Below are 24559 nucleotides of genomic sequence, written 5' to 3'. Positions count from 1 at the left end.
AAGAAAAAACCTTCAGAGCTTATTCATAAGTGCTACTAATTCCACTTTATGTCAAGTGATACGCACAGTCTCTCAGCAATAAACTGAAAAGGTCAAAGATTTTTACTCAAAGTCTCATTCTCAAATAACTGTCTATATTGAATGGTATGAGAAATGTGAAGGTTGAAAAACCCACTAACATTTGTTTTCAAGTAAAATCAAACGCTGTTATATACTCAGCCTTCACCTTCAGATGTCTGGATACATCTTGAATGAGACACAAAGTTGAGGCTTTAAAGACACGTCATCAATTCCCAAGACATATCTTCACAGTAAGATGTCTCAAGATGTCTTCACAAATATGTCTAAGGACGTCTTAAGGCATGGTCATGGCTGGAAAGAAATCATCAAAATATGCATAGTGACAAAAAGGAGGGAAAGATTCAAATGTTAAGTCTTATGCCCATTCAAAGTGTTGGGGTGAAAGATTGACAGAGAAAGTATGTGAAAGATAAATAAATCAGAGAGAAGAATGGGAGAGAGGGGTTGATGGAGAGAGAGAGCAGGGGGCAGGTGGAAGAGGGAGGCGGGAGTAGGGATTTCCCTAAGGGGTCGATGTGTTTGCTCGCTTTGCTCTCTCTCCCTCTCTCTCTCTCTCTCTCTCTCTCTCTCTCTCTCTCTCTCTGTCAGTCGCTCTGACAATCAGCGGAATCACACTCAACACCACACTCTCACTCACTCACTCTTTTTGAAACAGAGGCAGAGACACACACACATCTCTCAGTGTAACGCGGGGCAAGCACACCACAAACAGCAGAGAATAGGAAAGAGGAAGAAAAGGAAGGAAATAAAGGAGGAGAAAGGGAAAACATTGAATGGAGTTATCTAACACTTAGATTTTCTCAGAGGCTTTGAAAGGAGAACAGACACAGAGGAGTTGAGAGAAAAGGAAAAGAGGAGGAAGACAGAGGCAACCCTAGACACAGGTCCAGTGTCACAGTGACTCAGGTAAGACCTCTCTCTCTCTCTTATTTACACTCTGAATTTTTCACACACTTTTAATATTAAGATCCTTTGAAGTATAAAATAAGATATATACAATACCGTTCAAATGTTTGGGGTCACTTAGAAATGTACTTGTTTTTGAAAGAAAAGCAAATTTTTTGTCCATTAAAATAACATCAAATTGATCAGAAATAATGTTGTAATTGACTATTGTAGCTGGAAATGGCAGATTTTTTTTATGGAATATCTACATAGGCGTACAGAGGCCCATTATCAGCAACCATCACTCCTGTGTTCCAATGGCACATTGTGTTAGCTAATCCAAGTTTATAATTTTAAAAGGCTAATTGATAATTAAAAAACCCTTTTGCAATTATGTTAGCACAGCTGAAAACTGTTGTCCTGATTAAAGAAGCAATAAAACTGGCATTCTTTAGACTAGTGGAATATCTGGAGCATCAGCATTTGTGGGTTCAATTACAGGCTCAAAATTGCCAGAAACAAAGCACTTTTTTCTGAAACTCGTCAGTCTATTCTTGTTCTGAGAAATTAAGGCTATTCCATGCGAGAAATTGGCAAGAAACTGAAGATCTCGTACAACGCTGTGTACTACTCCCTTCACAGAACAGCACAAACTGGCTCTAATCAGAATAGAAGGAGTAGTGGGAGGCCCCGGTGCACAACTGAGCAAGAGGACAAGTACATTAGAGTATCTAGTTTGAGAAGCAGACGCCTCACAAGTCCTCAACTGGCAGCTTCATTAAAATAGTACCCGCAAAACACCAGTCTCAACGTCAACAGTGAAGAGGCGACTCCAGGATGCTGGCCTTCTAGGCAAACTTGAATTAGCTAACACAACGTGCCATTGGAACACAGGAGGGATGGTTGCTGATAATGGGCCTCTGTACGCCTATGTAGATATTCCATAAAAAATCTGCCGTTTCTAGCTACAATAGTCATTTACAACATTAACAATGTCTACACTTTATTTCTGATCAATTTGATGTTATTTTAATGGACAAAAAATGTGGTTCTCTTTCAAATAACAAGGACATTTCTAAGTGACCTCAAACTTTTGAAAGGTAATGTATATACATATTTGATGTTTAATTTGGCCTTAATTGGCTATTCGTTTTATTTGGACTTATTTGGCTATTAGTCCATACAAACGCATTGAATAACAGATTCACTACATGGAACCATAGATAGTCCCCAAAAAGTTTGTTCTGAAGTGTCTGTTTAATACCAAAAATAAGTGGTTAAATACATGTAAAAAAAAAAAATATATATATATATATATATATATATATATATATATATATATATATATATATATATAAAAAATGTTTGCTGATCTTTATTATATCTCTCAGATATAGGAAAGATCAGGAAACATTTACAAATTATACATGTATTTAACCCCTTATTTTTGGCACTAAACAGTTTCCATGTAGTTTATAGTTCCATAAAATGTTTCAACTGGCATGTACGTGTTTGTGAGAGTCTCACCTTTCCACAGAGGGGTCATTTTAGTGTGTAGCCCAAACTGTTCGGACGCTACAGACAGAAGTTGGCAGATTGGCTGTATTGTCTTAAGACGAGTCCCAAGACGCTTGTGGCGGTCGTAGAGCAAAACGGAGAACACCATCGTGTTCGTGAGAGTCTCATCTTTTCATAGAAGGGTCATTAACCTTTTGGACGCTACATACGATTTTGTGAGAAAACCGGTTTCTGGGATGTCTCATGGTCTGACAAACACCGCTTTAGCTCTGTCACCACAGATGCATAAGTGCGACATCGGCGGATGCGGTGGATTGAGATGCATCCAATACAAAAAACCTGATATCAGTAGCTAAAACGGACAGATTGTTAGGTGGATTTTTTTATTATGCTAATTACATTACTGAAGGGGTCCGGACATCGACTCTAGGGGTTAGCCTAAATTCAATGACATGGTGACATTAATTGAAGTCGGTGGCCAGTGGGAGTGGTCTGTGAATGTCACTTTGGTGTGTGTGTGTGTGTGTGTGTGTGCGTGTGTGTGTGTGTGCGCGCGCGCGTGTGTGTGTGAGTGTGTGCGAGATATAGATGCTGGTAGAGAGAGGAAGAGGAAGAGAGAGAGAGAGTGAGAGAGGGGGGACAGATAGATGCTCACAGAGAGACAGAGATTTATGATATGGTCTTTTAAGAAACAGCTAGTGGAGGACTTGTGGTATATGGATAAACAGGTAGTGGTGGACACACAGCATGTGTTGTGGGCTGCATATATTACACACCCATAGTGAATCACAACTCCAGCGTAGTATAAACCACAACTGCCTCGGACTCTGAACATCATATTCATGATAGTCATATCCGTCATGTTGTAAGCCAACCTCTCTAACTAATCTGGCATGTGTGACAGTCACTGTACTAGTGGTAGTTCACAACTCCAGGGTAGTGAAAACCAACCACAACAGTCTGATTCAGTATGTGAATATTATGTTCTTGATCCTGTCATATCAATCATGTTGTGAGTAAGCCAACCAACCTCTCGAACTCATTCAAGATTCATTGTAAACCAATTGCCAAAGTAGGGGGTTTTGTCATTCTCTTTTTATGCTAATTTCAAATGAGCTCACAAAATGTATATTTTCAGAATTCCCCTTCCCATTTCCAGCAAGCTTGAGGAAACCACCAGCCACAGGAGTAAAAGTAAAACTAACCAAATAATGTTTGACCTTTGTAATGTTTGGAAAGTGTAGATGTGGTCAGAGAGATATGCAGGGAGCGATAAAGGGGGGGAGCAACGGGGAGGGGGAGTGATAGGGAGGGGGCGAGATAGAGAGGGTGAGAGACACGGTGAGAGACAGTGAATAGAGCCTCTGTCTGAATCAGTCACTAACCGGGACAACAGCACCATGTGATGTGAGGAGTTGTGGCTTTATCTTTATCAAGACATCCTGGCTCATCAAAACGAAATCCTCATATGGCCAGGTCAAGAGTGCATTAGGACCGATTCAGGGTTAAACTTTTTACTATGCCATTACTTTGTTTTAGCTGTCTTAGAAAGTCATGTAAAAAAAAGCACTGTACTTTGAAAATAGTTATTTTTGTCATACAGAATGTTCCCTGGTGTACTGTACATTAAAACCTCTCTTCATTCAGACTGCACTCACCTCCTAAGCAGAGTCACAAAGGCACTGTTACATATTGATGAGGTTTACTCTGTCGTAATACCGTACTCTGGCTTTGTCACACTGTGTCCTCAAGCTAACTGAGTCAATGCTCAGTCAGAAACTATGATGCATGTGTGGGAAAATTGATTGAACCCATATTGATAAAGCTGCCGTTGACATAGAGATATGGAAGCTATAGAGAGGGCGTCAGGTAGCCTAGCGTTTAAGATCATTGAAGAATCCCCTAATTGATCCTGTAAATCGCTCTGGATAAGAGCATCTGCTAAATGACAAAAATGTTTGAGAGGGACAATGAAGAGATAGGTGATGAGGGGGAGAGGTATAGAGATAAAGAAACAGAGAGAGAGTGAGAGAGATAAACATAAACAAGAGAGAGAGAGAGAGAGAGAGAGAGAGAGAGAGATCATACTTACAGTATGCTTCAGTGGTTATAATTACATACATGACAGAGTCACCCAGCCTCCCTGTGCACTGGCCTGCGCTGTATAAGGGGTCTCTGTCCGTCACTGTGTCACCTGGCACTGTGAGTGTGTGAGTGCAGGCCAGGGCCAGGCTGTGTGGAAACTGTGTGTTTGGGCACATTAGGAGGCATTAGCAGGGGGAGCTTGCGAAGCAGCTGTGAATAATACATGGACATTATTTATGAGCAGAGAGCATGTCCTCTGGAGGGCAATGAGGCGCATGCTACAGCTACACACTCCAAAAGTTACAGTGGGAGGGGGGACAGGAAGTGTTTGTTTACTTTACATTCTAAATCGATAGAATCGACAATACCTTTCCCAGTCTATTTTCTCACCAGAAATAGCCAACTGTTGATAATGTTGAGGTCATCGAGCGGAGTGTTATTTAACTAAGTGAGTGTGGATTTAGCTGAGTGCTAACAGTGTGTGGGAAAGTTCATTATCTGGCAGTCATCCACCATGTCAGTCAGAGTTGGGGCAAAGATCCTCTCTCCTTACAGTACAGGTGGCACAAGTGCACAATGACCTCAGCTCATCATAGAAACGCACGCACGCACGCACGCACACACACACACACACATCTTTGTGGAGACAGAGTCGGTGTTTGCTTGACCATCACACTCCAGTTGGTTTAAGGAGAGGTGACAGGACCACCCACTGACCACCAGATGGAGGGAGCAGGAGAGGTCCCACATTACACAGACACCAACAGACAGACGGACGGATGCACACACAGACTGTGTTTCTGGGGTTGGGCTAGGTCTGGCTCTTTGGGTCTGGGGTTAGCTCTTTGGGGTTGCTGGGCAGTGGTTAAGATCAAGTGGGATAAAGTGGGGCAGTCAGGACCTCAGGGAGCTCTGGGTTGGCTGTTTGGGTGGGCCTAGTCTGTGTGGTCATGAAGCCCCTGGGTAGGATTAGGGTCAGGGGAGTAGGGTAGTAGGGTGGAAGGGTGGAGGGTAAAGGGCATCGGAGAGGAAATGCCAATACAGGACTGGACTCTAAAGATCAAGTCCTTTAACACACCCACTGACTGAAAGAGCTTCCATGCTTTTGTGTCAATCAATCAAATCCAATCAATCCAATTTGTATCCTATTTATCAGTTTGTACAACTGTAAACTGTCTGTCCCCAAAAAACAAACCAAGGACACCAGACATTGACATTGGCAAATCTCTGTTGGGAAATACCGTACTACTGTAAATGGCATTGGTTTGACCTTGATGGTGAAAACACCACAGGAGGGGTTTAAGCTGAAAGCCCAAGGTGGGAGTGAGGGATGAGGGAGGGCGGGTGAGGGGGGGTTATCCATCGCTGTCTACACTCATTAATTTCCAGTCACAAAGAGAGCCTGAGGACTTGGGGTATGGGGAGAGGAAGGGCGGAGAGGTAGGGTGAGAGGGTGGTGAGCAAGAGGGTGAGGAGGGCGATGAAGTCATTTAATAGTCTTAAGTGCTTGGTCAATCAAAACCCCCCTGCTAAAACCCTGATGTTCTAATGTTTCCACCTCCGCCCCCCTCGTCTCAGTGTGTGTGTGTGTGTGTGTGTGTGTGTGTGTGTGTGTGTGTGTGTGTGTGTGTGTGTGTGTGTGTGTGTGTGTGTGTGTGTGTGTGTGTGTGTGTGTGTGTGTGTGTGTGTGTCAGTCAGTCTGGAGAAGCACGGAGGCACACAGGCTATTAGATATGTCACAGAGAACCACTATGAGAATATGAGGGACAGAGAGAGAAGGACAGTGAGAGAGAAGGGCAGAGAGAGAGAGAGAGAGAGAGAGAGAGAGAGAGAGAGAACGAAAGAAAGAGCCACCTTCTTCCGTTTCGTCTCACCTGCTGAATCAACTAGCCCTGAAAATGTATGGCGCTGGAGCGTTGGGCCCATACCCGGCCGGGTATATTACTTCTACCAATCCTCTTTCTTTGTCTTTATCGGTTCTTCTCTCTCCCCCTCTCTTTCTTTCTCTCCATTTTAGTCTCATGGCCCCAGGTGAGAGGGTTACAAAGAATGATTTTAGGTCTCTCCTCATTCCTCTCCTTTTGCTCTCCAACCTACAGTACATTTTTTTACTTTATTTAACCAGGCAAGTCAGTAAGAACAAATTCCTATTTACAATAACAGCCTACAGGGGAACAGTGGGTTAACTGCCTCGTTCAAAGGCAGAACGACAGATTTTTACTTTGTCAGCTCAAGGATTTGATCCAGCAACCTTTCGATAACTGGCCCAACGTTCTAACCACTAGGCTACCTGCCGCCCTATCATCTTCTTTACTCTTTCTTTTTCTTTATTTCTCTCCCTCTCTCCTCCTGTCTTCATCTCTTCCGTATCCTCTTCTCATATTAAATTTAGATAGGCAGAGTTCAGGACCCACATTGGTGGAAAAAGTACCCAATTGTCATACTTGAGTAAAAGTAAAGATACCTTAATAGAAAGTGAAAGTCACCCAGTAAAATACTACTTGAGTAAAAGTATTTGGTTTAAATATACTTAAGTATCAAAAGTAAATGTTATTGATAAAATATACTTAAGTATCAAAAGGACAAATTAAAGTATAAATAATTTCACATTCCTTATATTATGCAAACCATTTTTTTTTTATTTACAGATAGCCAGGGGCACACTCCAACACTCATAATTTACAAGTGAAGCCTTTGTGTTTAGTGGGTCGGCCAGATCAGCGGCAGTAGTGGTGACCAGAGATGTTCTCTTGATAAGTGTGTGAATTGGAGCATTTTCCTGTCCTGCTAAGCATTCGAAATGTAACGAGTACTTCTTTTGGAATGTAGTGAAGTAAAAGTAAAAGTTGCAAAAACTATAAATAGTAAAGTAAAGTACAGATACCCCAAAAAACTACTTAAGTAGTACCTCCCACACATGTCAACGTGCCCCCATTCCAAACACCCATATGCACATCCTCCAAACCACATACACACACCCTTGCTCATATAAAGTACAGTACACGCATACACACACACCCTGCCCACACACACAGATCCTAATTGACTCTGTCACAGACTCTCGGTGGACACAGACTCTCGGTGGACCCACACACACACACACACCCAGCACAGACAGACAGACAGACAGACAGACAGACAGACAGACAGACAGACAGACAGACAGACAGACAGACAGACAGACAGACAGACAGACAGACAGACAGACAGACAGACAGACAGACAGACAGACAGACAGACAGACAGATCAGAATTGACTTTCTCTTGACAACAAACAGCCATTGAAATGAGTGACTGTATTTTGGTACCAGGAGCTACACAAGCACGCAAGATCCATCACGGCTTAATGAGAAAGAGGAGTAAAAGAGGAAGTGAGACAAATAGAGAAATAGAGAAGAGAGTAGCCCCCGTGTCCTGCTTTCACTCCATCAGTGATCCACGTGTCAAACCTGGTTGTTTATATCCACTGTGATGTAATGTGCCAGATAGTGACAGCAGGCTGTCAGAGCTACAGTACGTTACTGTGTGAAAACCAACATATGTGCTACATTGGACTGTGAGCATGTAAACAAGGGTGTGTGTGTGAGGGGAGGTTGTGTGTTTGAGTGTGTGCTCGCACACATGTGTGTGTATTGGTTGGCTGATATGTGAGTGAAGGGAGGTGCCTGTATGCATCTGTGTGCTCTACCTCTGTGCATTTGTTTCAAGCCTGCATCTGTGCATGTAACTGTGTGTATGATTCAGCATCAGGAGTTAGCGCTCCACACTACACTAGACTGTACCCAGGGACCTTCTGGTCCAGCTAAACAGACTGACAACCAGCCTGTTCTCTTTCTCTTTCTGACTGTTTTAACCTCTCCAAATTTAAATGGCACAGGCTGCCATGTTAACACACACGCACACACACATGCACACACACACGCATGCACTACCCTGTGCCAGACTGCCATGAACAGTAAACTCACACTCCAGACATTAGCATGGGGTGTATGCCAACGCCTGCGCCCAGACACACTTGCATGCCAAAGGCATCTTTAATTAGATCCCAAACACACACACAAACACGCACACACTTTCCCGCTCTCTTTTACAAACACATACACACTCCCCTGAAACACCCTGTTTTTAACCCAGACACCCCCTGCTCATCTCTCTGACACACACACACACACACACACACACACACACACACACACACACACACACACACACACATCACCATCCATTATCAATGCGCCATACACACACAGACTATAGAGAGCTCTTTTGAGTGTTTGATACGATTGACCCAGATCTTAAAGCGCGGATGGCTGGGGAGGGGGAGAAAATGGTGTCTGGGGTGGCGTGTGTGTGTGTGAGGGGGGAGAGTGTTGGGCGGCTGGTGTGGAGTTTTTGTAAAGAGTCTCATTTGAAACCCAGTCGGGGGTCAGTGGGCAGATTTCTGCAGTCAGTGTCTTTGCTGGAGAGAAGGAGAGAGAGACAGAAAGAGCAAGAGGGAGCGAGGAAGAGAGGGGGTCAGGAAATAGAGACTTTTTGGACCCCGATAACAGGGGTTATCTCCAGAACTTCTCTCTCCCTTTCCCCGTCCCTCTCTTTTCTACCCTCATTCTTCTGAAGAAAGAGATCTGATGTTCAAACTTAAGCCTGTTCATGTAAAGGAGGACTACACTCCGAGGGGCTTCTTAAGGCTTTAGGAGTGCCTCTTTGGCACACAAACACACACAGATACTTTAACAAATTCAGATGCTGCATGGGCTAAAGAAGACATTAGTCTTACTCCTTCAAGGTTGTGACCAGTCTGTCAATGAAACAAACATTGTCATTTCGGCACATTTCCCGCCGCGTTCTGAAAAGTCGCACACACAGTTCTTTCCCAGAAAGGGTAGCTTGCCTGTGACAGGAGTTGTTCCTGACCATGTGAAGTGAACAGGAAAAACGAATGTTTAATTAGTCAGGTCATACAATTAGAAAGTATTCCAGATCCTACATTTGACTACAGCTTAAAATGTTCTGTCTTTGTTGCGAAAGCTAGCTTTGTTGTGGTAGCTAGTTTATCGAATAGCAAGAAAATGTTTGAAGTAGTCCCAAACTCATGCAATGAGTATGACAGATTTGTCTCTCTCATGTCCTTGTTGAATTTGTTTATAGATCCCCCTTGGATGATTTTTGTCTATCCACACATGGAATGAAAATATAATGAGACTATATGAAGCCTTCATTAGATTTTCTTTGTCATTTGTGTGTGCAAATACATTATATTGAATGATATGGTTTTGGTTTGTTGCGACAGTTGTCTGAAAGAATGATAACACATTCACAGTAGTAATGTGAATATATGCCATTTGGCTGACGGTTTTATCCGAAGCGACTTGCATGCATTTTTCATAAGGTTGGCCCCAGCGGGAATTGAACCCGCGACCCTGGTGTTGCAAACGCCACTCTCTGAGAGAGAAAGGAGGAGACCGAGAGAGAGGAAGGAGGAGACCGGGAGAGAGAAAGGAGGAGACAGAGAGAGCAACAGAGAAACAAATGGAAAGAAGGAGACAGTAACAAATAGAGAGAAAGAAACATACATAAACAGAGAAAAACATAGAGAGACTTTATCTACCGTCCAACAGCCTTGGTGATATGGCTAGGCTGGCAATCTACTGGATTTCACCATGCCACCCCCTACTAGGGCCAATCTCTCTGCCTGTGTTACACACACACTCCCGCTGAGAACACACACACACACACACACACACACACACACACACACACACACACACACACACACACACACACACACACACACACACACACACACACACACAGACTACATCTGTCCCCTCCATCCCGACCCACCTACCCTCCATCCCTCCCTCTGTCCCTCTGTGCAGGATAATCCCCGACACTCCCAACCACAAATACCAGCACCCACCAAAAGAGAGTTCTAAGGCACAGGACGGCAAACAGAGACGTGTGTTCATACACACACACACACACACACACACACACACACACACACACACACACACACACACACAAAGAGTGCAAACACATTCAGATTTAGATACAAAGTAAGAAGCATCTCACCAAACCATGCAATACTCAAACTAACAAAATCCACACACCCATAAACTAGCCAAGAAAGAGCAAGAGGAGAAAGAGAAAACAGAATAAGCACTGCTATATTATATAGTATATTATCAGGTTTCAGGTATGACCCAGATGCAGACAGTGTCAAAGAAACAAAAGTATATTTATAGTACAGGGGCAGGCAAACGACGGGTCAAAGGCAGGCAGAGGTCAGTAATCCAGAGAGGGTGCAAAAGGTCCGGAACGGCAGGCAGTCTCAGGGTAGGCAGGGGTTAATAATCCAGTGAGGTGGGGTAAGGTACAGAACGGCAGGCAGGCTCAGGGTCAGGGCAGGCAGAAAGGTCAAAACCGGGAAGGACTAGAAAACAGGAGCAAGGGAACAAATGCTGGTAGGTTTCACGAAACAGAACGAACTGGCAACAGACAAACAGAGAACAAATGTATAAATAAACAGGGGATAATGGGGAAGTTGGGCGACACCTGGAGGAGGGTGGAGACAAGCACAAAGACAGGTGAAACAGATCAGGGTGTGACAGTTTATTATATCTATATTTCAAAAATAATTAGATTAATTCAAGTTTCCTCTCTCAGCCTAGCAATACTGTTAGTCCATATGGAGCTCTCACAGCCCCACACACCATGGACAATCCAAGCCTTGTTGTTGTGGTTTTTGCATGGTGCCAAATTGGAGTCACAAGGAGTAGCCTGCTGTCTGCTAGAGGGAGAGAAGCTCTCCTATTGAACAGAGCTGAACTAAAAGCTAGCTAGAGCAACAAGACCTCACAAAATTGTGAAATTGACTTCAGAATTCAACGTTTGTCCACGGGAGGTTAAACATTGGTTTTTGAAGGTTAAGTTGAGGCAGTCATTCTGGTTAAGGGTTAAGGTTTGGGATAAACAAATAAAAAAACATGTGCCTAGCACTGGGATCTGCCTGGGCTAGAGGCCCTCCTCTCACTCTATAATGAAACACCAATCCCTTCCCATTCACTCATTACTGTAAGGTCCACTATTAATATGATAGGTGTCCTTTTTTCATGACTTTACCCTTCCTACCAAGTATCTAAAAGTAACTGGATGTGCATACACATACTACTTCTGAACTCCTTTCATATCAGCCGTCTCTGTCAGTGTTGTGCTAAGACAACATTCATGATGTACTGTATTTCTGACTGCTTCCAAAGCAGGTTTCTGCCACTCTATTCTTACCGAAATAGTTTTGAAAAAGTTGTGAGATTAGAACATTTCAGGGAACTGAGTGTGATGCAATGTGGGATTGTAGAATGATGAATTGATGAGTAGATAAGAGGTTTCTGCGTTACCATAGGCTTTAGGGTAATTCCTCAGCTATCATATATTATATTCATGTCTGTATCTTCATGTGAGAGATATATAGGGATATAGGACAAAAAGGAGAGAGGAGAGAGAAAATGTTGAAAGAGAAGAGGAAAATATAGAGAAATGGGGAACGAGAACAATAATAATTTATAAAATGGCTTTTGTAAAGAGAGAGCGAGAGAGAGGGTTCATTCAATGATCCAAGGCCAGCTCAGTTAATCCCTACCATTGTGACAATGAGTCATCATAATGCTGCATCAAATGTACATGATCCTAGGGGCATTGGCAAACACAATGTAAGTAACTTTATTTATGTGCCCCTAATTGCACCGAATACTTATGTTTATCCTACAGCTAGTGTATGCAGTAATCATGAGCCTATGAACCAGAGTTACACTGTTAGCACTGAGGCGGTGTGCCCTAGTAGGAAGACCACTTTGTGCAGCACACCCTGCACTATTAGCTCCAATATAAATAACATGAGTAAGTCTATTTCTGATAAGCTCCCAGTAAAGCATTAAAAACAATCAAGCATCCCAGAAAAGTGATAAATAGCCCATATATGCAGCCTGAAAAACAAGGTCCATGAAGTCAATAACTTGCTTGTAACAGATGACATCTCTGAAACTCTCTGAATATCTTTGATGATACAGTGGTAGCAATACATGGTTATAACATCTACCGAAAATACAGAAATGCCAACGGGGGCAGTGTTCCGGTCTATATTCAGAACCACATTCCTGTAAAGCTTAGAGACTGTTGAAGTAATATGGCTACAGGTTAATCTGTCTCACCTAAAGCCCATTCTTGTGGGAAGCTGCTATAGACCACCAGGTGCTAACAGTCAGTATCTGGATAATATGTGTGAAATGCTTGATAATGTATGTAATATCAACAGATAAGTATATTTTCTGGGTGATTTAAATATTGACTTGCTATGATCAAGCTGCCCAAACAAGAAAAAACTTCAAACTGTAACCAGTGCCTGCAACCTGGTTCAGGTTGTCAGTCAACCTACCAGGGTAGTTACAAACAGCACAGGAATTAAATCATCAACATGTATTGATCACATCTTTACTAATGCTGCAGAAATTTGCTTTAAAGCAGTATCCAAATCCATATGATGTAGCGATCACAATATTATAGCCATATCTAGGAAAACCAAAGTTCCATAGTGTATACGAGGTCAAACAATACATTTTGTTGTGATTCATATGTTGATGATGCACAGAATATTTGCTGGTCTATGGTGTGTAATGAGGAGCAACCAGACGCTGCACTTGACACATTTATGAAATTGCTTATTCCAGTTACTAATAAGCATGCACCCATTAAGAAAATGACTGTAAAAACGGTTAAATCCCCTTGGATTGATGAGGAATTGAAAAATTGTATGGTTAAGAGGGATGAGGAAAAATGTATGGAAAAAACGTCTGGTGTAACGGGTGTCGTAATGATTGGACCAAGGTGCAGCGGGAACGTGTATACTCATCTTCTTTAATTGGTGAAAAGAAGGAAAAACCAAACAAAACACGTATACAAACACAACGAACGACACTGTGCTAGACACTAAACAAGGAGACAACTACCCACAAATCCCATGACAAAAACACCCCTCTTAAATAAGACCCTCAATTAGAAGCATTGAAGAGCAGCTGCTTCCAATTGAAGGTCAACCCCATCAACTAAACATAGAAATAGAAAGACTAGAACATAGAAATATACTCACATAGAACATTAACCAAAACCCCGGAACACTCTAAACAAACACCCCTCTACATAAACACATAGCCCAACAAACCCCGAACCACATAAAACAAACACCCCCTGCCACGTCCTGACCAAACTACAATAACAAATAACCCCTTTACTGGTCTGGACGTGACATCTGGCAGCCCAACTGATTGGCAAACGTACTGCAAATTAAGAAATCATGTGACTAAACTAAATAAAAATAAACTATACTATGAAACAAAGATAAATTATATAAAGAATGATAGTAAAAAGCTTTGGGGCACCTTAAATTACATTTTGGGGGAAAAAAGCCCTCTCGGCTCCATCATTCATTGAATCAGATGGCTCATTCATCACAAAGCCCACTGATATTTCCAACTCCTTTAATTACTTTTTCATTGGCAAGATAAGCAAACTTAGAGATAACATGCCAGCAACAAACGCTGACACTACACATCCAAGTATATCTGACCAAATTATGAAAAACAATAATTGTCAGTGTGTCAGTGTGGAAGAGTCAGTGTGGAAGAGGTGAAACAATTATTGTTGTCTATCAACAATGACAAGCCACCGGTGTCTGACAATCTGGATGGAAAAAAACGGAGGATAATAGCAGACGATATTGCCACTCCTATTTTCCACATCTTCAATAGCCTACTAGAAAGTGTGTGCCCTCAGAACTGGAAGGAAGCTAAAGTAATTCCGCTACCAAAGAATAGTAAAGCCCCCTTTACTGGCTCAAATAGCCGACCAATCAGCCTGTTACCAACCCGTAGTAAACTTCTGGAAGAAATTGTGTTTGACCAGATACAATGCTATTTGACAGGAAATAAATTAACAACAGACTTCAGCATGCTTATAAGGAAGGGCACTCAACAAGCACAGCACTTACGCAAATGACAGGCTAGGAGAAATTGATGATAAAATGATTGTGGGTGCTGTCTTGTTAGACATCAGTGCAGCTTTTGACATTATCGATCATAGTCTGCTGCTGGAAAAACGTATGTGTTTCGGCTTTACACCCCCTGCTATAATGTGGATAAAGAGTTACTTGTCTAACAGAATACAGAGGGTGTTCTTTAATGGAAGCCTCTCAAACATAATCCAGGTACAATCAGGAATTCCCCAGGGTAGCTGTTTAGGCCCCTTGCTTTTTTCAATTTTTACCAACGACCTGACACTGACTTTGAGTAAAGCCAGAGTGCCTATGTATGCGGTTGACTCAACACTATACACGTCAGCTACTACAGCAACTGAAATGACTGCAACACTTAACAAAGAGTTGCAGTTAGTTTCAGAGTGGGTGGCAAGGAATAAGTTTGCCCTAAATATTTCTAAAACTAAAAGCATTGTACTTGGGACAAAACATTCACTAAACCCTAATCCTCAACTAAATGTTGTAATAAATAACGTGGAAATTGAGCAAGTTAAGATGACTAAACTGCTTGGAGTAACACTACATTGTAAACTGTCATGATCAAAACATATTGATACAATAGTAGCAAAGATTGGGAGAAGTATGTCCATAATAAAGAACTGCTCTGCCTTCTTAACAACACTGTCAACAAGGCAGGTCCTACAGGTCCTAGTTTTGTCGCACCTTGACTACTGTTCAGTCGTGTGGTCAGGTGCCACAAAAAAGGCAGCACGGCTGGCCCTTGGATGTACACAGAGAGCTAATATTAAAAATATGCATGTCAATGTCTCCTGGCTCAAAGTGGAGGAGAGATTGACTTCATCACTACTTTATGAGACATATTGACATGTTGAATGCACCGAGCTGTCTGTCTAAACTACTGGCACACAGCTCTGACACCCATGCATACCCCACAAGACATGTCACTCTTCACAATGGTTGAATCAATGTTATTTCCACATCATTTCAATATATACTGAACAAAAATATAAAAGCAACATGCACAAGATCGCTGAAATAAAAAGATCCCCGAAATGTACAGCATTCTAGATGATTCTGTGCTTCCAACTTTGTGGCAACATTGTACAAGATGGCCTTTTTACATGATTTGTCAACTCTGCTTGAAATTGATCAGCTTACAGTGTATCAATGAAATGTAGATCATGAGTGGAATATATTGTTATATACAACCCAGGTAGCCCATTTCAGCAGTGCATTGTACACTACACTATAATTTCTAATGGTAGCACATACTGATTCTTCCCACTTTGTCCTATTGAAGCACACTGGCTGATGGAGAATCATGTAGTATTTACAGCTTTATCCATATATGATTTCCAACATATATTGATGTCAAATTGCTACATTTATGAGGTAAACAATATTACAGTGTTCAGCAGTTATCAAACTATAGGGGTAACTAGGCACTACATGCTTTTGGTTTAGTAGTTATCAGTTTTGAGCAGTTTGTTTAAGTAATAGTTAATTATATTGTTAACAAATGACAAGAAAATAATATCAAAAGTGAATATTGTGTTTTGGAAAGCAGATACTTAGATTGAATATGTATCCAAATCCAAAGAGTGATTTGATGCAGTGAAAAAATGACTTTGTGAATGTGTTCGTTTTGAAACGTGAGCTATTTTGATTATCTGTTTTGATTTGCGCTTATAGTTGTGAAAATGTACCACATACTTGTGAAATTTCACCAACGTGATTGAAAAAAACTGTAATATCATACATTATAGAAAAATACTAGCCAGTAGCCACCACTTTCAGAGTAAATTCTTCAAAGACAAACTAAACGAAACACCAGGACAAACCCTTCAGCCTTGATAGCTGACTTGATGAAGGTAATGATGACAAAAGAGACACCGAGCAGGGAGACTAGACGAACTCTCGGGGCGGCTGGAGCAACAACATTCCCCTAAGGTGCAATTAAAAAGGAACACAGGAACCGAACACTGACGAGGTTCTTCTCCAGGACCACACAACACCCACACACACACACGACAAGTGAATAAATAACTGGCCTGAACACAATAACAACAATAGAAACAGAGAGACAATGTCAGAGGAAGGATCATGTTACATGTACTGACACCGCTGTGCAGTGATGTTAAGGCCTGGTGAACACAGACACAGCAACAACATGTCAACATGGTGCCTTGACTTTGCAATCGCTCTCTACAAGTCCTCCTTCTGTGACTGGTTGCCTGTCTGTTGAGGACAAGTGACAGACAGAACCACCCACGCCAGGACTGAGAGATACCCTACTTATTCCACCTAATTAATAAGATGGAGAATTATCATCTAAATTGTGTGGAACTGTTCATTCTCTAATGTTAGTCCATATCCACATAGTTCAGTGTCCATCACTTCCATGTGGTTATTAAAAGAGAAATTGAACTTGAACATTAGCCTACTTTTACCATTTGACATTGCACCAAATACTTTGTTTTTTTCTTTCAATTAATGATTTAATTAACAATATTGCTCCCCAGAGGGGAAACTGAGTTTGACACATGCAGGGACAATACGCACTAGGGTTGGTATCTTTCAAGGATTTTAGTGGCCCTTTTGGGTACTTCAGATTATCACAGGTGTCTGTAATCATCTCTGGCCCTCTGTGTGGCCTTATCACATCGGCTGATGTAAAAAGGGCTTTATAAATACATTTGATTGATTGACTGATCACATGTCAAATATATGAAATAATTAAAGAAAATCATTTTTAAATAAAAAATAGAATTACAAAACTGCAAAACATTATCCTAAACATAAACCATCAACTAAGTGAATCCCATTGGTGTTTAATATGAGGGTTTCAGCATTAAATATCCTTTACATATTTTTTTACTATGTCAATATGTATTGGTTGTCGATGTTTTGACGTCACACTCCTGGCAGTTGTGAACAGTCAATAGCTGGAAGAGTTTCAGGGTTAATTCGAAATAATGCCATTGTTGACTAGAATCGTTTTACATGAATTGGGCTATTTTGTATTTAAAAATATGATCTATATACTAGAAACTAATGGACAACATGGACACAGATATAATACATTTATAATATATGAATACAGTTATTAAAATATAAAGGATCAAAGTTACGATAGATTGACATAGATTTTCTGTTAATTGACAAAATTACTGAAAATTCCAGTGACTTTCTAAATTACTGGTAGCTTTGAAACCCTAATACAGACAAGAAGTTCCAGTCTTCATGAGTTCTCTACCCTAAATGTAGCTAATTTATATGACCTAAAATGACCTAAACTCAGATATTTAAAACTGCTTTTGACAGTGGAAAATAACTCTTCATTTGCAGGCTCTTCACTGAAGACCCCTGGATCCTGAACCCATTTCACCTAGGAGCCCCTACCCCCACCCTCCTCCTCGCCCGAGCCCCACAGCCTGTGGGTATCTTTCTGTACCTGTGTGTATGTACCTCCCCCCTCCTCATCCTCCCAACTCCAGAGCCCATAGTCCACCATGCTGTGGACTGTTCTCCTAGCCCTGCTGGTTCTCCTCCTACTGCAGACCCAGCTATGTGTCTGTCTACGGGTGCTCAGAGTTGCCGGCTATTCCTCCCCCTCATCCTCCCCCTCTCGTAATGCCACCAAGCAGCGACTACCTGGAGCCATCATCATTGGCGTGCGTAAAGGTGGCACCAGGGCCCTCCTGGAGATGCTCAACCTCCATCCGGACGTAGAGGTGGCCAAGGCAGAGGTAATGAGAAATAGAAACATCATCATGACCATCTTAACTTAAATTGTAAAGCACTTTCACACAATAGACTACTCTCAAAGCTTTAACACAATGGCATGAAAATAGTCATGCAGCATAACAGAATGAAAGAACAAGATAAAATCCTAGAATACAGACTTTACAGAAGTACATTTTTGGGGGGGATAAGGTATTAAACAACACTACATACTTTCTTTTTAGGTGCACTACTTCAACGTGGAAGAGCACTACCAGCGGGGGCTGGCGTGGTATCGTTCCCAGATGCCCTTCACCCTGCCTGGGCAAGTGACGGTGGAGAAAACCCCTGGCTACTTTGCCTCTCCCCAGGTCCCTCAGCGGGTCTGGGAGATGAACCCTGCTGTCCGACTCCTGCTGATCGTCCGGGACCCCGCTGAGCGCCTCGTCTCCGACTACACCCAGGTCCTCCATAATAGGGTGACCCGTCACAAGCCCTACAAGTCTCTAGGTAATTGGCACCGAGGTTAGAGTGGTGACCCAGTAACTGAAAGGTTGCTAGTTCAAGTCCCAGGCGATAGATAATTGGGGGCTGCTTTTGTCAGATCATTACTACCACCGTTGTTCACTTGAGAAATGCAGTTAACAACAAAAGTGTAAATCCATCCAGTGCTCCATACCTCAGATCCTGTTCCTCCTAACCTATATGTGTGCCAAGAGTTGGGATATATACATTTCTGCTCTAAAATAAAATATTATATTCTACTCTATTTTATGTATTCTATTGTAGAAGAGCTGCTGCTCCGCCAGGGCCACATTGTCCCGGCCTACAAAGCCCTGCAGAGGAGTCTGTACCACCAACACCTGGACCGCTGGCTGGATGTCTTCCCCAGGGAGCAGGTCCATGTGGTGGACGGAGAGGCCCTCATCAGAGACCCCTTCCCAGAGCTCCAGAGGGCGGAGAGGTAATGTTATACCTAATGTAATTTTTGGGTGTGTTCCTAAAACACACCCTCTGGTCAAAAGTAGACATTATAAGATTCTGAACTTACGATCACTGTAAGTATATCTTCCCTGTAAGGTCGGAACGGCAGGCTGCCCAGGAAACCATGGAGCCGGCATGAGATATAGCTCAGAAAACATACCTCAATCCAGGGATGGAGATGCTAGGTAGCCAAAGCCACAGCAGACATTTTCGAAGGATAGTCAGTCAATCAGCTCCTTTGTTGTTCAACATGACATTCCATAATGGGATGGCTAGTCAAAAATAGTACACTATATAGGAAAAGGGTACAATTTGGGACACAGAATTATACTTCAATAAAATGGCCTAAATTACACTTTATCACCATGCACATAGCCTACATATTTAACCAACCTTGCTTTTTGAACACATTTAACCTAATGTCTATTGTTGGTCAAATTCACAGAAATGAGCACCCCAAACACAACAAACTGGAAGTTCATTGAAAGGACCCGGAAATAGCAGTCTTCTTCTTATTCATCTTATATGTTATTATGGCGGTCCACGAACACATGTTAGAGGTGCATGCCGCCACCTACTGTACAGGTGGTAAACTATAGAAAAAATATCCATTGTATTAAAGGGGGATAAAAACGACATCATGCAAACAAACAAAAATGGACACAAAAAAAAAATAGCATCACATCCCTACACAGGATCAGGGGCACGTGAGGACGGAGCATCCCTTGACAAGATTTCTTGCAATGCCTCGGCTGTAAACTCACTGATTCTCAAAAAGCGTACTGCTGCACAATAACTCAAATTTTCTCTGATTTCTTCTTTGTTTGTGCTGTGCAGTTTATGACCATTGTAATAAATGCTGCAAAGTCCATCTTTTTTACATGTTATATATCAGGATCCCTTGATTGCCGAGAAACATTCACTGGTGCAGTCTCAATTACCATTGCGTCTTCAACGCCACTCGCTCCTTCTACTATTTTCTCCGCCACCAGATAGGAGACAAGCTGGACAGCCCTTATTCTCCCCACCTCTGTCTCCTTCACCCTAACAGCGCAATCCAGAGACTAGGCCATATGTTCGCCACCACCAGTGGAGGCTCCTGAGGGGAGGACGGCTCATAATAATGGCTGGAACTGAGCAAATGGAATGGCATCAAACCATGTGTTTGATGTATTTGATACCATCCCACTTATTCCTCTCCAGCCATTACCACGAGCCCGTCCTCCCCAAATAAGGTGCCAGCAAACTCCTATGGCCACCACAGTTGCAGCATATAACCTCAGCTGGCATATCATTCTTTCCCCCCATCGGCATACACTTGAGACATGCCCAAATCTTTTGCATTTATTACACTGGAGGAGCTTAAGCACAACAGCTCTTAAAGGATATTTCATATAGCCTAGCTTTACATGAGAAGGGAGAGACTTTAAAATATGAACGAAGTGGGTTTCCTTACTCCATTCACCACACAGGTCAGTCAACATGCACCAATCACTTCATCTACTTCCTCAGGTATATCATCTGCATTCACTTCATGAGCAACCCCAGAGACAGGCGCCCTGCTTCGTAAATCCATACACAAAACTGCATTCAAAAATCTTTTTGAGGCGCAAAGTATGTTCTGCGGACACACAAAAAATCGAAATAAAACCAGAATTTGTGGCTGCCACCAATGCCACCTCACCCAATGCACCCATTATATTTCTTAGCTTCCATCACAACTTTACTTATTTTGTTTCCTTTCTTTTTCATGACTGTAGCCCACTCATTCTCACTCTCATCTTTATCCGACCCGCCATCAGTTTCGAACAGAACATCCATTTCCGCCATCTTCCCTCTCCTAACAGTCTTTTGGATTGCCTGATTAAATAGGGGCCTGAATAAAAAATGACCTCCAAGAGAGGATCCTTTCATGGCCCACCTATTACTTTTGTCTGTATGTAACTTATATTGTGTAAGATGCTATTCAATTGCCTTATTGAGGAGATGAACATTTTTTTATCTAATCTCATCTAACGTAGTCCGTCATTGTAGTAGGCCATCATTGTAAATAAGAATTTGTTCTTAACTGACTTGCCTAGTTAAATAAAATAAATAAATAATCTATAGGTTCCTGGACCTGCTGCCCCGCATCACTCCCTCCAACTTCTACTTCAACACAACTAAAGGTTTCTACTGCCTCCTCTCTGCCGGGGGCCATGACAAGTGTCTGGATGAGTCCAAGGGCAGGCCCCACGCTCCTCTCAGCTCCCGGGCCTTCAGGAAGCTCTGCCGATACTTCAAAGAACCCAACCGCCTGTTCTTTGAAATGGTGGGACGTTTCTTCTCCTGGTGCTGACTGTGCATCAAGAAACAAAAGGCCCTTTATTGCTCTGATACCACCTTTAATGGGACAGAGAGAGGGGACAGACAGGGCCAACTGGAGATATTGGCCATAATAGCAAAGATTTGGGATGCCTTTGAAATGGTTACCTGTTCCCTATGTAGTGCACTACTTTTGGGCAGAGTGGGTACCATTTAGAATGTAATCTTAGAGATGCTTAGAGACACTAAGAGCAGGTCAACAGTGAAAGGACATGGGCCTGTGTGAAGTTACTGTTGATTGATTGGACGGATAGATAGATTGGTGTGTTGACTGTCAGGTAGGTGGGTGGATGGGATGAATGGACGAATAGATTGGTGTGCAGACTGTTGAGTGTGCGGATGGATTAATTGATATGTTAATTGAAGGGTGTGGGTGGATGAATTGACTGAGAGATGAAAGGATAAAAGCACGGATGCACACAGACGATTTTAAAGATCTTTAGAGGTGTTACGTTTTGAATGTTCTCAATTCTCTTACTGTCAATGAGCTGAACCAAGCCAGGCCTGGGAGTGAAAAGCACAACAAGGATAGACTGTATAAGATAACTCTCACTGAGGGACACTATTTCTAACTACCCATAGAAATAGATGATGGGTACATTCAATATGGCAGCCGGTCCACCCATCATGGAACATTGACTTGAATGGGAATGTCCATTCTAATGATTTGTTTTTTTTTATGGTACTACCTGCTGGAGAACATGAACTGAAGTGCCCATTCTCTAATACTGTATGCCTGGTGGTCCTAATACCACCTGATCATGACTCTTGCTGGTGCCTGTCATCGTTGGCCTTGGTTGCACAAACTGGAATGTAATCGAGTGTAAGAAAATAACTACAATAAACTGTACCATACAATTGTATCGTGAACAATCAAGTTAAAAACAAATCTTGTCATTTTGATGGTCATTAAAATGAGTTTCAGAGCAGATACCATTGGAGGAAATGTATAAGTGTACAGAAAATAGAGGGTAGAAGAATGTTTTGAAATTAGATGGGGCTTATTGTTGCACTATAACTGAATGCTTAATTGCATAAAAGGTAAGTCCATCTGTAGATCTACTGTACCAATATGAAGCTATTTCAAACCGAGTCTGATGATTTAGACTGCTTACCATTTTCACAAAATTGATTACCAATATAAAAAGTATGCCTGTGAGCTAAAATAATGTCCTCATTTAGATAATCATGTGTACTTATCTTGTTATTATTCTTTCAAATGTTCAATAGAAATGTATATTTTTGGGATTGTTGAATTTAGATTTTAAGGTGTTTGAGCTGTAATGCATTGTAAATATGTTTTCTAAAATCTTCTTCAATAAATATGTACTGGTGTACTTTAACCCAGAGAAAATAACATTATTTAATAGAACATAGCGATGGGGGGTAGGGGTGAGAGAGAGGGGGAGAGAGAAGAATAATGTAGGGTACCAACCAAAATACATTACTTGACCTAGACAGAGCGTATTGTAAAGATCATATTGTAACATCTGCTTCCAACCCACACCATCAAACACGTAGATCCCCTGAGCGCAGCTCACTTTCCAGCTCACACTCTCAAAAACCTAGATCCCCTGAACGCAGCTCACTCTCCAGATCCCAATCACCTGAATTCTAATCACCTGTTCACACACCTGTATGTCATTATCACACACTATTTTGTTCAGTTCTTTGCCCCCATCACTGTAAGGTATTATTTGTTTTGTGACACACGTCTTTCGGAGCAGTTTTTCCCGTGATTTACTCCTCCCTTGTATGATAGTGAGTCAGGCAAAAACTATCAGATTTCCTGTTATCTACCCATTTCCTGATCTCCCGGACTACGTTACTAGCCTTTTCCCTGTCTGTACTGTTGCCCTTTTGGACCCCTGTGTATGACCTTCTGCCTGCCCCTGGACCCAGCTACCTGCCTCCTCCTGTGGTTCTTTGCAATAAACACCTGCTGCACCCTGCGCTTAAAACTAGCTCTCTGTCTCCCATCGTGTTCATTACACATAAGTCCTATCTCAGCAGGTCAAATACATAACACATAGGGCTTTAAATACACATACAGTGTGTTGACTTTTAACAGTAAGTCTAATACATGTATTAGTTCTACACTTACAACAGTTACAGGTCAGCACCCTGTATGTGCTATTCTAAAATATAGTCAAACCACAATCTCTATTATTATGTACAATCAGGTCCATAATTATTGGTACCCTTGAAAAAGATTAGCAAAAAAGTATATAATTTTTTTTAAGTGAAATTATATTATTTTACACCAGGGTTGCACAACTGGAGGCCTGCAGGTGTTTTTATTTGGCCACCCAAGTTGATGATGCTTAACAAGGGCCCCAGGACCAGAGAAAGCAAAATAGCCCCATAACAAAGATGCACCACCATATTTCAAGGGAAAGGGGATACCTAGTCAGTTGCACAACTGAATGCATTCAACCGAAATGTGTCCTCTGCATTTAACCCAACCCCTCTGAATCAGAGAGGTGTGGGGGGCTGCCTTAATTGACATCCACATCAGTGCCTGTGGAGCAGTTGTTATTCAGGGTTAACTGCCTTGCTCAATGGAAGAACATCAGATTTTTTCTACCTTGCCAGCTCAGGGATTCAAACCAGCGACCTTTCAGTTACTGGCCCAACACTCTTAGCCACTAGGCTACCCCAGGTATGAGGTACTTTCATTGATATGCTTCCATTTTTCAAAGCCAAATCCACCACTGGTGTGCGTGATCAAATAGCTCTATTTTCATGTCATCTGGCCATAGCACCGCCTGGAGTTTGATAAATGGCACTGGCACTTGGATTGGAACCGTGCTTTGGTAAGATGACATGAAAATAGAGCTATTTGTTGTGCTGTGTTTGGTGTTGAAAAAA

General features: G+C 42.0%; 1 protein-coding gene across 1 annotated transcript; it reads left to right on the top strand.

The window, feature by feature from the left end:
- Positions 1-670: 670 nt before the first annotated feature.
- LOC106584896 (heparan sulfate glucosamine 3-O-sulfotransferase 1) lies at positions 671-23031 on the top strand. The gene is made up of 5 exons (XM_014170527.3): positions 671-987; positions 17966-18366; positions 18586-18850; positions 19130-19304; positions 21434-23031. Exons 2-5 carry the CDS (start codon positions 18130-18132, stop codon positions 21660-21662), a joined length of 906 nt encoding a protein of 301 aa, XP_014026002.1. The 5' UTR covers positions 671-987; positions 17966-18129; the 3' UTR covers positions 21663-23031.
- The last annotated feature ends 1528 nt before the right edge of the window (positions 23032-24559 follow it).

Source organism: Salmo salar, chromosome 24, assembly GCF_965601325.2.
Source record: "Salmo salar chromosome 24, fSalSal1, whole genome shotgun sequence".
Taxonomy (NCBI): Eukaryota; Metazoa; Chordata; class Actinopteri; order Salmoniformes; family Salmonidae; genus Salmo; species Salmo salar.
This window is presented reverse-complemented; position numbering and strand designations above follow the sequence as displayed.